General features: G+C 42.4%; 1 protein-coding gene across 1 annotated transcript in view; it reads left to right on the top strand.

Annotated features, from left to right (window-relative positions):
• The window catches only part of CPLX1 (complexin 1), a gene marked incomplete at both ends in the record, with an annotated part of 131943 nt that extends 121476 nt beyond the window's left edge, over positions 1–10467 (top strand). The window contains one exon of the mRNA XM_082335579.1: positions 10270–10467. Coding sequence (XP_082191705.1) covers positions 10270–10467 — 198 coding nt within the window. The remainder of the gene's footprint in view (positions 1–10269) is intronic.
• Between the last annotated feature and the right edge of the window lie 3348 nt (positions 10468–13815).

Below are 13815 nucleotides of genomic sequence, written 5' to 3'. Positions count from 1 at the left end.
TGGCAAAGCAAAAAATTGCAGGAGGAAGGAAGGAGGAGGAGCAGCTTATATTCCATGTTCTGATCTTGCAAAGTGCACACATAAACACAGATATATCCTATGAATTTATTTATGCTGTCAGATACATAGCTGTAACATAAATTCTTCTAAACTTATACAAGTGACTGCATTTGTACATTTCCAGGGTCCCTGCCATTGGCTTCTGGGAAGTTTTTCTTGTAAAAAACCTAAATGCAGACATTGGAAACAGAAGAAATCATATCCCACTTTGGCTAGGAGCACACCTGCTTTGCATCACTGGAAAATGCCTCTGTTCTCATGGGAAACTTCTGAAGCTTGATCCCATCCTGGTGATCATGGAGCAAAACTAAATTTTCGCTGTAAGCTATAGGCAATTAAATTGTAATTGTTAGTGTGGAATATGTAACTTTTCTTTCTTTTTATCCTGTCTCAGCTGCTTTGAAGAATAGAATTGACCCAGATTTTCGTAATTGAAGCCACAAGTTGGGTTCTGGGGGAGAGATTTTCCAAAGGACCTAAAAGCTTAGGAGGACAATATGTACAGTACTTATCTTGGGCCCTGCGGTCATGAGTCAGTGTGGTGATTTCAGTCAACCCTCCAGGTACCTAAAATCAATATTTTGGAGCCTCTGATCCTATGCTCTTCTTCATGAGTCAGATATTCTCTGCTTACTTTGGAGATTTCTTCTCTGATTACAAGATGGAAGTCTCTGCTATTCAGCAGTAATTTAATTACCTTCACTCCTGAAACTTTCTAAACCTCATTCCCTTTCACTGAGGCTGATCGTTGTGCAGTAAGGCATTGTTTTAATATGGATGCTGCATACACAAAAGGAAGCAAATTAACATATTTGCAAACACAGAGAAAAGGAAAACATGTTTTCTGCTGAGTATTATGAAAAAATTATGATATGTGATACCTATGCCTGTTGTCTCTCATAGAGTCTTGCTTCCCAAAGAGGACTAAATTTGTTCACAAATTGTAGTTCACACCACCTGATTGTAGTAATGGGAAAGATGCATTTTGACTGTGACAACCTAGCACAGTCCAGGCAGTTCACCAGTGAGCAGAATGGCCAATTTGCTTCAGCATAGAATCAGCATCCATAGGAGATGAAGGCAAAACATATTTCCCATCCCTGTCTTTTAACAATATATGTCTGGTCCCATCTTCATTGAGACCAATGAAAAGAATCTCCTTGATCATTGCAGCAAATTCACAGTGTCCTCTGCAACCAGGAACCAGATGGAGCTATGCTTTTCACTTACAAACAGCAAACAGCAAGCATTGTACAGATGTGATGTTGCTTCCAGTCAAGGTAAAGTAGCAAGGGTTGTTGACTACACATAGATCTCCTTAGGATAGCAGTGCTTTCTCTTCTGTTGTGGAACAGCAGAAAAGAAACTTTCAAATCTATTGATTTGGGCAGCACTACTCTTGGATGCTGGGGGCAATGAGTATTCGCATAAGAATGTGTTGCAATCATGCAGCTAATCAGAATGGATAACAGTTGTGTGGTTCTCAGGCAGTGATGTTGCCATGGGGGAGAAGGAAGTGTCTGTCAGATTCCCCCAGTGTCACCAGAAGAATAGAATCATAGAATCATTAAGGTTGGAAAGGACCCCTGAGATCATCGAGTCCAACCATTAACCTAACTGCCTGGTCTACCTCTAAACCATGTCCCTAAGAACCACATCCACACGTTTTTTGAATACTTCCAGGGACTGTGATTGTACCACTTTCCTGGGCAGTCTGTTCCAATGCCTAACCACTCTCTCCCTGAAGAAATTTTTCCTAATATCTAATCTAAATCTCCCCTGGCACACCTTGAGGCCATTTCCTCTTGTCCTATCACTTGTTACTTGGGAGAAGAGACTGACCCCCCGCCTCACTACAACCTCCTTTCAGGTAGCTGTAGAGAGCAATAAGGTCTCCCCTCAGCCTCCTCTTCTCCAAACAACCCCAGCTCCCTCAGCCGCTCCTCATAAGACTTGTGCTCCAGACCCTTCACCAACTTCATTGCCCTTCTTTGGACATGCTCTAGCACCTCAATATCCTTCTTGTAGTGAGAGGCCCAAAACTGAACACAGTATTCAAGGTGTGGCCTCACCAGTGCCGAGTACAGGGGCACTATCACCTCCCTGGTCCTGCTGGCCACACTATTTCTGATGCAAGCCAGGATGCCATTGGCCCTCTTGGCCACCTGAGCACACTGCTGGCTCATGTTCAGGTGGCTGTCAACCAACACCCCCAGGTCCTTTTCTGCCAGGCAGCTCTCCAGCCACTCTTCCCCTAGCCTGTAGCGTTGCATGGGGTTGTTGTGACCCAAGTGCAGGACCCGGCACTTAGCCTTGTTGAACCTCATACAGTTGACCTTGGCCCATTGATCCAGCCTGTCCAGGTCCCTCTGTAGGGCCTTCCTACCCTCCAGCAGATCGACACTTCCACCCAGCTTGGTGTCATCTGCAAACTTACTGAGGGTGCACTCAATCCCCTCATCAAGATCGTCAATAAAGATATTAAACAGAACCAGCCCCCATACTGAGCCCTGGGGAAAACCACTCGTGACTAGCCGCCAACTGGATTTGACTCCATTCACCACCACTCTCTGGGCTCAGCCATTCAGCCAGTTTTTAACCCAGCGGAGAGTGCACTTATCCAAGCTGTGAGCAGCCAGCTTCTCCAGGAGAATGCTGTGGGAGACAGTGTCAAAGGCCTTGCTAAAGTCCAGATAGACAACATCCATAGCCTTCCCCTCATCCACTAAGCAGGTCACCATGTCATAGAAGGAGATGAGGTTAGTCAAGCAGGACCTGCCTTTCATAAACCCATGCTGACTGGCCCTGATCATCAGAAGACACTGATGGGAGGCAGATGAAGATCAGATGAGACCTTTGAGATCCATATCTGCATCTGATCTGTGCGTATGGTGCAAGCTGAAAACTGGAGGCCTCTGTGTACTTGCCATGGGAGCCCCCTGAGAGAAAGAGGGGATAAGACTGAAATGCATACTGGAAGATCTGAACCAAGAGAGGTGATGAATGAAGAGCTGCTGTGATTTTGACAGGGCTGAAAACCTGAGCTAGCAGAGAGGAGCAAGGCACATGCAGACACAGGGAACCTGTGGGGAGATGGAGCCTTGGGTGAGGACAGAAAAGCCTCAAAGGACAGAAGGCATGTCTACAAATTGTCTGCAGGCAAGCAGCTGAAAAACTCTGATGGCCCCTAAGGAGACAGCTTGGGAAGGTCTGTTCCAGGAGAGATGAGTCATGAAGCAGAAACTGCTCATATATCCATAGCTCTGCCTTTGCATATTAAATGCCTCCTTCCCAAAGTTTTATTGCTCTCGTTTCTCTGCCACCTCTCTCCTGAGTTGTGCTCCTGTTTGGATCACACACAATTGAACAATGTAATTTAGGACTGCAGTTTCTAGACTTCACCTTGTTCTTTTCCATTATTAATCAGCCCTCTTCCACTAACACAGCGACAGGATCCTGGCCAGCAGAGCTATGCAGCAGCCTGTGGTGACAAAAACACTCAGACACACACACCTCCCCCTGCCATGGAGTGGCAGTGACAGACACCCAGCACTCTCTCTCTTAACTTTCATCCTCTACCACAGCTGGAAAGTTGCACAGTTCCCCATGTGGCAGGCTGTGATTCTTTGTTTATTACTCCTCACAAGGCACAGAGATTATCCAGGGTCAGCATGGCTGAGCTGCCTGAGGCAGTCTGAGTAATTCTGACAGTGCACGGCAGAGCTTAGACTTAAATGGATAAATTGAGGGGCACAGAGAGTGTCCACCTTTCAAATGTGTTAAAAGTCTTCGTCGGAAGTTTTCTGGGGGCTAATCCTCTCCCCTTCTCCATAGCAACTCCTTGGACATCAAGCGAGGGATAAATGAACTGATCAGAAAGACAAGTAGACCAAGTAAAACAAACTAAAAAGAGCCAGAGTGCGCAAACAAATTAAATCAAGAGATCCCTAATTTGAGGTGGAAGAAGAGCCAGTGCACATTGCTGGGCCAGATCCACATCAAAGCAGGCTCTGTGTGCTGAGAACAGAGTACACAGGGCTCTGGGTTTCAGTACTGCCATGTCCTGTAGGAAAACCCTTCTCTCATTCTGCAACATCTCCAACTCAGGAGCTTGGAGGGAATGGACATAGGGGAAGAAAAATATGCTGTTTCCATTGCCACATAAAGACACCACAGCACTCTCACCACAGCATCAGTAAAAAGACAAAACCAGACCATAGACCATCACAATGCCACATACTTTCCTAAGCCTCTGACTGAAAACTGCCTCATCTTCACCTGAAAATTAAAGCCAAAGATATGCTTAGCAGCCTGTTCACTCACAGAGAGACCAAAGAAATCATGTAGAAAGACTTCAGGCTTGCATAAATGAAATACACATGGAGTAATCTTCTGTACCCATGACTCTCACAGTTGTGGAGCTAAAGGTCAGTGCTCTCAAATTGTTTCCGTCCTACATATAGTCCTGGCAGAAGGTTCCATGAGGTAATGATGGAAAGATCTTAATTGGGCTGGTGTTCTCTTTCGTAATGGAAGAGGAAAGAGGAAAAAAAAAAACTTAGCACACATGAAATGAAGCCCAAAAGGACAGATGAAAGATAAGGCTTTTTTCAATAGCTGTGTCTTTTCAGTTTTCCAGATTTCTTTTAAAAAGGCATTTCAGAAAGAATCAGGTTAGACATAAAGAGAAATATTTTAATTGTAAAGGGTAGTTAAGTTCCAGAGCAAGTGAGAGCTCTTCACCAGCTGAGGTCTCTAAGAAAAAGACTGGTTTAGGTCAAGTTAACCCTTGAGGTGGAAGGCTGGGCAAGTTGCTCTCTCAGTGTCTTCTCTAACTATATGCTTTCAAGTCTGGCTGATACTTTTATTCTTTTTTTATTGTGTTGTGGGTTGGAATGTGAACTAAGTTTAATAGACAGGGCTGTGTAAGAAGAGACAAGGTCTCCCCTAATTTGTACATGAAGCAAGATAAGGAACAGCCATTGAAATCTCTCATTAGCTTTTAAAACCTTAGCTGGTAAATAAAATAGTAATTCCAGAGTTGGCTGTATCTGCCAGATTGTTCAGACATAGATTCAGTACCACCTGCAGCTACACAAAAACACTGAGCAGAAAAATTCCCTGAAGAGAAATGTAACCAGTATCATTCATATGCCAACCTTTTCCTAGAAACTAAAACTCACTGTTAGCTGATGTGCAGTATTATTTCTTGGGATGCAGACTGAAGACCAATTTCAGGCTTTCAGAGCACCTTGGGAGGAAGTGGTGTTTCCTGAGCGAAAGAAGAGCAATGTTACCAATTGTCCACAGTGAAAACAACCAGTGATGAACAATTCCTAGCAGCATGGGTGGTGCTCAGCTGTGTTGTGGAGTACCTGTATGCCTACCTCCAGATGTCAGTCACCCAGATGCAGCCAGAGTGGAGGAGACTTGGTTGACAGCTGCTACCAGCCACTAAAAGTGCTGGCCAGACAGGTCCATCTAGGACATGCTGTTCCATTACAAAATTCCTGCTACCCAGACCTGCATGGGTTTATCTTAGCAAGACATTGCAACATTTACTTGCATCCCACTGCCTGCTGTAGGCTTCACACACACACCAGTCAGCTGAACCTTGTGTTAGTCGAACTTGTGAACATGTCAAGCTCACCAAGGGAACATCATTCCTTTCTCTGCTCCAAGGACTGAAAACATGCCTTTGTTTATCTTTTTTACATTCCCAGCAGTTGATGCTGCAAGTCTGGGCTGCAGGAGAGGTGTGTAGTACCAAGAGCACCAGTCCTCATTCCCTGCTTATCCATGTATTAGGAGGGAAGAAAAGTGTGCAGTGAAAATATCCAGTGATGAAAGAAGCTGTCACTATACAGAATATATACATAGTCATATTTAATAGTTTATAGAGACTAAAATATGATCGTTCAACCACAGCAATAGCAGATACGGTTATGTGAGCAACTATAATAATTTTAGCAAGTAACTAGAATAATCTTAGCAGCATACAATCATGGTAAATATTAGTAGCATGTTATGGTTATTGTGTTATGGTTAACCCAACCTGCTAAGGTCAGCAAGACCACTCTGTTGGTCTTTTGAATCCCCATGTAGAGTACAGGAGTCTCAGGGGCATCCTGCCTGGCATGTCAATGGGAAAGATGTTCATCTTGGCAGCAGTTTATTCCCAGACTCCAGTATCCTCTGCACTGATAATCTTCTGCTCGTCCCACCATGCAGTCTTTAAGTTGTCTTTGTATCCACCACAAAACTGCATTTCCTTAGCTTCTCCAGATAAATCACTTGTTCCTAAGGAGTCAGTTCCAAATCTGATTCAAAGATAACCACTCACTTGCACCTTGATTGCAGCTGTCTTCCTGGAGAGTCAGTTCCACAACTGACCCAGAGATAAGCAGTTACTTCTGCAAGTGACTTAACTATGATGTTACTGCTTCATTAATTCTGTGGCCTAGATATTTGCTACATAGATTTGTTCATTTTTAGTAAGCAATGGTAAGCTTGTAAAAAGAAATGGTAACTATATTTGTGGTGGGTTGACATTTTAGCTGCAGGCCCACCTTGGCTCAGTAGTCCCCCTATTCCTTGACACACATACTGCCATTAGAGTTAGATTGAATTTCCAGCATGTCTTTGGTTCATGCACTTACTTTGGCTTCCTGTGGAAAGCAGAAGGAACAGGGAAAGGAAAGAGATGGGGAAGAAGTTGATGGCAGCATTGCTAATCTGGCTTTTTGCTGACACGCAATCAGTGAGTGTGGGATAAATCAAGGGCCACGGTATTTTTTCCCTGCTCCACCTGATGACTGAGGACTCCAACCCACCAGTATTTCACCAACATATGACCCAGTGAAAATAATTCTCATGTGACTTAGAAGCAGCAAGGTGGTTCACATGCTTAAAATGTTTCAGTATCATCTTGCTCAGTTAGGTCCATAATTCTACATTATTAACTATATGGTGTCATGAGTGAAGGCCAAGCAGATAATGATACAAATAGAGGCTCTGATATTAAATTTTGTGGGGTAGGACCTAGAAAAAAAATGAAATTTTTCTCATCCTTCATTTTTTTTGAGATAATGCAATATTTCCCATTCTCAGGAAAGCCAGAGCACCAAAAAGATTCATTATTTTTAGTTACATTTTTTTAAATTATTTGCGGACTTCACCTAAAAGTGAAAAGTTTACACCTTTCATGTAAAGACACTAAGATGCTTTTTAAAAATTTTGCTCATATTAAGACTTTCCTTTCTATAATTTTATTTCCTCTGAAACAATTTCAAACCTGAAAAATGCCATTTTATTCACCTACATTTTGATTAATGTAAAGCATTACAAAATGCCACCGAGTTTAAATGATAACACTGAATACTCAAAACTGATCCTTTCTTATGAAAATTGCTTTTGATGCAATGTCATCTTTCTTCAAGAGAATACTTTTGTCCCAAATGAATTTGTATTTGGGTGTTACATATGTACTAGGGGGAAATGGCTTGTTCCACATGTTGTAGCATCACTACGGGTAGGAACCTAGAAAAGTGAATTTTTGTACTTGGCATTTGTGCCAGTAAGCTGGAAGAATAGAATCTGGTTTTCCTTAGTGCCCTTTCACAGTGAAAAAATCTCTTTCCAGGCCATGTATTGCCCCATTCTGCAGCTGCCCCATAAGACTGGCCATATATTGTAAGAGCTAAGGTCCATCTAGCACTGTGCAATTCTTTGAAGGTAATCAGTAGAGGCTTCCTAAGGAAATGTGTCAGCACAGGCTGACTAGTACAGTGCTAATTCCTTCATATAATCTTTGAACTTACCTCTATTCTAGCACGGAATAGTGCTTGAATGGTTGTTTTTGTTCCACAGTTTCCTGTGGCCTGGATGTTTGTTCAACAAGTTCATGAGCTAGAGGATCAAGCTGCCATGAGCTGATACTTGTTTTGAGATGGAGGATTTGAAAGCATGAAGGGGACCTGTGTGTTACAATGATTTGTGTTGTCTCCACTACCGCTCTTCTCCTCTAGCTGGCAAAGGAAGATAAAGTCTGTGGATAAATTACACTGGGAATCACCTAGAGACATCTACCTGTGACTTGAAAGGGAGAGTGAGTATCAGCCAGACATACAGACTTAGCACAGCCTAGCAGTGTATGTCATTCCCCCTGCAGCGTTTGCTGGTCCTATGTTGGGTCTTTGGTGTTCAGCCCTGTAGCTACAAGTTGATCAATTGCTGCCTTTGCCTCAGATGTGAATGGAGACATCATTTGTCTTGAACATCTCTCCTGTGAAATCTGGTGTGACTGGCATCCACTAGGTACAAAAATCATCAGACAAATGTCCTTAATGAACATTTTTGGCTTGGAAGAATTGATTTAGAGAACTAAAAGTTTTTGAAGTTACTGGTTTCAACCTTACAGGCTGTCATCCTACATCTTAATGATGATGGAGAAAGGAAGCAAAAATATTGCCTTTGCTCAGAAATGTTTAGGAGTTTCTTGTCAAACCCAAGAGCCCTTTGGAATCAGAAAGTCATGACAGCAGCAAAACATTTTTTGCTTTACTGGTAAACAATTTGGTCTATTCTTAATGGAAAAAATAAAAAGAGGGAATCATGAAAAGAGCATCTACTTCATTTCTATTCAGCAGTACCATACTATTGGTACTAGAAAATACTGAGTATGTTGTCCCAAAATACTGAGTATGTTGTCCCATTCTTCGATGTTTTTGAAATCATATCTGATTTTCTTTTCAAAGTTCTTTTCAGGCTTATTCATGCAAAATGTTTTGCTGACCTTTGCATGGGTTTAGGTTAGTTACTTCATGGTTCTGATGAATTAAGAGCAATCTTAATTCCATTTGGTACTTTAATTAAAATTTAGGCATAAATAAAGGAATGGCTTTTATGGAGCAGTAATTTTGAAGCTGATACCTGCTGCAGAAACCTGAATGCCTTTCCTCTTCCTCACAAAGGTCAAATGCCTCCCTAATGTAGCTGAAGTGAAATTATTGTAAGTAATAAAGAGGGTAGGTTGCAGGTATCCTTCTTGCTGTAGATTTGCATGTGACAGTTTGACTTGATTTTTTTTTATCGTGTATCATGTATATATGTATGTGTATATATTTTTATCATGTATCATCATAATCTCCAAAATTTCTGTGGAAACACTTATGGAAATAGCAGCAAAACCTGACAATTACTGAGATGTATGAAGGCTGAGGAGTGATGAGGGTTGGTGGTGCAGAAATTGTTTTCCTTGGACATCCTTTCAAACTAGCAGTTGGAAAGAAAGTCCTAGTCACTGTGGGAGCTGAGATACTACAGCACTTCTCTCCCTGTTCACTGATAGGGAGAATATCTGATTCACTCAGGCATATCTTTACTCCTCTATTAAATCTAGCATTTTGAACACAAAATCATAAAATGAGATTCTGGTTACTCATGTAAAGTCTTAATTCTTTGTGGGAGTAGCAAATTTCAGATATCCACTCTACTCACAGGCTTAGGGATGTTTATCTTCAGATAGCATGAGTCAGCTTTACCCCCGAAAGTGCAGAGTTCAGTGTGCAAATACAGACAGAGTTTCTCATGAAGGTTTATTTTCCCTAAGAAGTCTTTCTGTCCCACTTATACCAAAACAGGGATGAAGTTGTGTAGGGTATCTCCCACACAAGAGTATCTAAAACTGTGTCATTTTCACTGCAGTCTGCCTGTCTGTCCTGTCCTGTTTGCCTTTTTTTGTTGATAATTATTTTTTTCCTGAAGTTCTGCCACATCCATAAACCTTTACTATAAAATGCTGCAGACAGAATTTCAAAATCATTGCAGATGATGGACTTGAGCATCAGACTTGTTAACAGAAAAGAGGAGGATCAACACCAGTAGAATAGCACCCCAAAACTTTACTAACACAGAGCTGGTATTGTCTTTTCTAGGCCCACAGCTGTATAGTCCCAGATTCTCTCCTGTGCTTGTTTCTGAGTCATCTGATCATCTGACCATCTTGTCTTCTGAGAGCTGTCCATCCACTGGGCTGTACTCCGGGCAAGTTGTTAGGATTGATAATTTAGGTGTCTCTGTAAAAGAGCAAAAGCAGAATATTAACAGTGATGTTCATATTGTAGAATGTTAGGCACCATGTGTGATGGCTGGGTTCATCAGTCATCGTGTTCAGTGGGTGGCTGACAATGTGTTATCTCTCCCCTACAGTATGGGATAAAGAAGAAGGAAGAAAAGGAAGCAGAAGCCCAGGCTGCACTGGAAGCTAATGCTGAAGGGAGTCTGACACGCCCAAAGAAGGCAATCCCTCCTGGCTGTGGGGATGAAGAGGAGGAGGAAGAAGAGAGCATTCTAGACACAGTCATCAAATACCTACCAGGGCCCCTGCAGGACATGTTCAAGAAGTAACAGCTGCAGACTGTTAGATGGGCATAAACAGTACTGCAAAGGATTTCTCTTTTGCCCAATGGGGATTTACAATCTTGCCATCCATCATGCAGCCCTCCCCACCTTTGCCCTCTACTGCTCACTAGGAGTCCCTTCGCTTCCTATTCCCTTCTGACTGCCTCTTTCCCTTCCCTCCACCCCAAGACTCATCCATTCTTTTTTTGTACATAGTCACATCCAGTAGATGCCTCTGAATGGATGTAAAGATTAAAAAGCTGCAGACTACACAACTTTTATTATAAGCCATAGTACTATGTATGTTAAATAAGGCAACTGTACATTAAGCATAGAAAAGGAACAACCTCACATGCATTTCCATCCAAAGCAGGAAGAAGTGTTCACTAAGTGTGAACAGTAGCCTCTTTAATTTTCTTCAGTTCTCTTTTTATTATTATTTATAATAATTATTAGTCATCGTTATTAATGTTCTTGTTGATTGGCTCACACTCGCCATTTGTTGTTGAGCACATCTGTCCTTTTAAGAGATATCTCAGTTCTCCCATGGAAGCAGAGCTTTTCTGTTTTAATTCCATCACTGGCATAAATAAGAGATCATTTGGAAGGTAAATCACGCATGACTTACACAGCTGACATCACTCAGAACTGTGGAAGAAGTGAGTCATCTGCCCTCAGATGCTGATAGAAGTTAAATGCCTCAGAATCTAAGCAAGAGTCATGTTACTTTGGGAATTAGCCATACACTTAACTTGAAAGAGCAGACTTTGGTCAGACAGTTGCCATACAGAGAGCTGAAGCCACAGGAGAGTGCATGGTGCTCTGGTAGAGGACCTCCTCAACCCCTTTGAAGCCAATGACCAAGTACATAGGCCACTGATTAACTAACATTCCTCTTTCTGCCCAGTGCCATGTTCAACTGTCTCATTCCCAGCAGTGCTTGCAGGATGGACATTTGGTTTCCAGCATATTGTTGTGGCTGTGTCCTGCCACCCCTTCCTGCAGTGTGTGGGAGAGTGTGGTAGCCTGAATGTTAGCCATGGCCCTGGAGATCCAGAAATCCTGAGTATGCCTGCTATGTCTTATGCTAAATTACTGTGGGGCCTTGGGGAGGTCACTTATTTTTCTGTCCCCCCAAGCCTCTCCAGAGGTAAAAGGTAGGTTTCAGCTTCTACCTACTGTAAAGGGATTAAGTGAGGATGCTTCTCCAGTGCTGTGCAGGAGCTAATTAATATTATAACAGTGTGTGGCATCCCTTGATGCTAGTAGGGTGGGAGGAAATCTCTCTCACCATTATCTTTGTTGCCTTTCCCGGAAACAGATACAGAGGCCTTCTCAATACAGCACTGTAGGCATTAAGTAACTGCATAAGCCAAATTCTACTTGGAGATGTTGACTTGCTAGTACACCCACAGACTCACAGACGTAGATTTATTCTGAACACAGACCCTCATGATCAAGTATGTGGCTTGTCACCTAAAGAGCTGATCCTGGAGTTTTTGCATTTGGCTAGGTCTCTGTAGTATCTCCTGTAGAGCATCATGCCATCTCAGTCTCCCAATCTTGTAAGAGAATCAGGGTTTGCCTGGCAGAACAAGCATTGCTTGTCCTTGTCACGGGAACAACAAAGGTTTCCTAAGTACATGGAAGAGATACGGAAGCAAATACATGCTTTCTACTGACAGCAAAAAGGAAAGCAATCTGAGACACTTCATTATGTACCTAAATTAAGCATGTTACTTCAATGAAACTGCTTTAATGCACTTGTTCAGTGGAGCTGAGTTTAGGCAAATGTTCCAGTACTTTCCTGAATAAGGAATTTTAAAATATTTTTATCATCTTTTCATGTAAGCAGCAGAAATCTGCACCATGGTTAAGGCAGTGGGATTGCGAACTCTGTGCCTGTTAGCAGCATCTCTTATAATAGGGAAGAAAATATGGAACAGAAGAAATATATTTATTTTGCCCTCCTCACCCAGTTCTTATTCAGGTATGCTAGTCACTGCTTCTTCACAAATAACTTCAACCATAAGTTTCTACCAAATCCAAGGTGGAGACTGAGGAATTTTGACTGATCTACAAGTCAGAACCAGCTGATAAAGATGCAACTTATTTCAGGCTGGATCTACAAACAAGATATGTTCATTCAAGTACAAGCTGCTAAGGGATTCCCCAAGGAAAGAAAAGGCAGATTTTATTCTTTCAGATAATGTCAGTGGGTTTTTGCCCTAACTTTCATTTAAAGCGAGTGTCTCCCTGCTAATATTTTAATGACCCAGAGCAGTCTTTATCTCTGAATCAATGCTTGGGTATAGCACAGCAGTGTAGAGCAATTTATCATTTTCTAGGGAGAGTGTCCTACTCACCCCATGCAAATTCAGCAACTAGTAATTTGAGCCTATTTAAGTAAATCTCAAAGATTTGAAAACTCTCCTTTTGTCACAAAGGCAGCAGCTTGTTTTTGATGCTCTGCCACAGAAGGAACTAAATCCAACACCCCTGAAAGCTAAAAGGCAGAGGCTGGCTCTTTGCTTCAGCCACTCATTGGTAGTGAAATCTTCTAGCCCAGGTCACACTGACACACCAACATCAATACTTTTGAAATGCTCTGACTAATCTCTGTGGCCTGCATCCTCTAATACATAAGTAGAACCAGCAGAAATTCACCACTGCTGAAAGGAACACATCCATTCATATTTTCCCCTGGCCCTGTGCTGGAGAACTCTGCAAACAAGCAAACAAATAAAGAGGATGAGCTCATTCTGCTTTGCTTTGGCCTTTCTCTACCACTTGCTTGCTGACCTTTCCCTAGCCCGCAACATGGACTCACTTTCTCAGCCAGCCAAATACTGTTCCTGACATAGAATCAGAATTTTCTGCCTGGTGTCCTCCTTGCAGAATGGTACTACCGAATGTTTGTTTGTTTGTTTTCACAGTCTCCGTGGCAGCTTGATGTGCATGGGTGTGCGCATGTGTGTGCACATATATGTGGAAGATGAGGAAAATGGAGAAGAAAGGCAGAAGAGAGAGAAGGGAAGAATGTTTGGTATTATTTTTTCTAACTGTGCCTCGGCATCTGTGGCAGAATGACAGGTCTAAATCAGGATCTCGTGTGGCCTGTGCTCAAATTTCATAAGTATGTAGTGCTGTCCCTGGGGTCAGAGCATTAAAAATACTCCTTTTGTGAGCTGAGCTCCTGAGCTGTGTGAACATCTGGATCTGAACCCTGATGAGATTCATAAGAACTCTGTGCCAGGCTCACAGAGCAGGAGGGAAAGAGAAGGTGGTTTATTAAATAATGTTTGACAAGTCTTTTTCATTGTGGGAGCTTCCCAGCCCAGCCATGTCATCACT

This window comes from Platalea leucorodia, assembly GCF_965183815.1.
Source record: "Platalea leucorodia genome assembly, chromosome: Z".
NCBI classification, from domain to species: domain Eukaryota; kingdom Metazoa; phylum Chordata; class Aves; order Pelecaniformes; family Threskiornithidae; genus Platalea; species Platalea leucorodia.
Note: the sequence above shows the minus strand (reverse complement) of the source record. Positions and strands in the feature narration are given on the sequence as shown.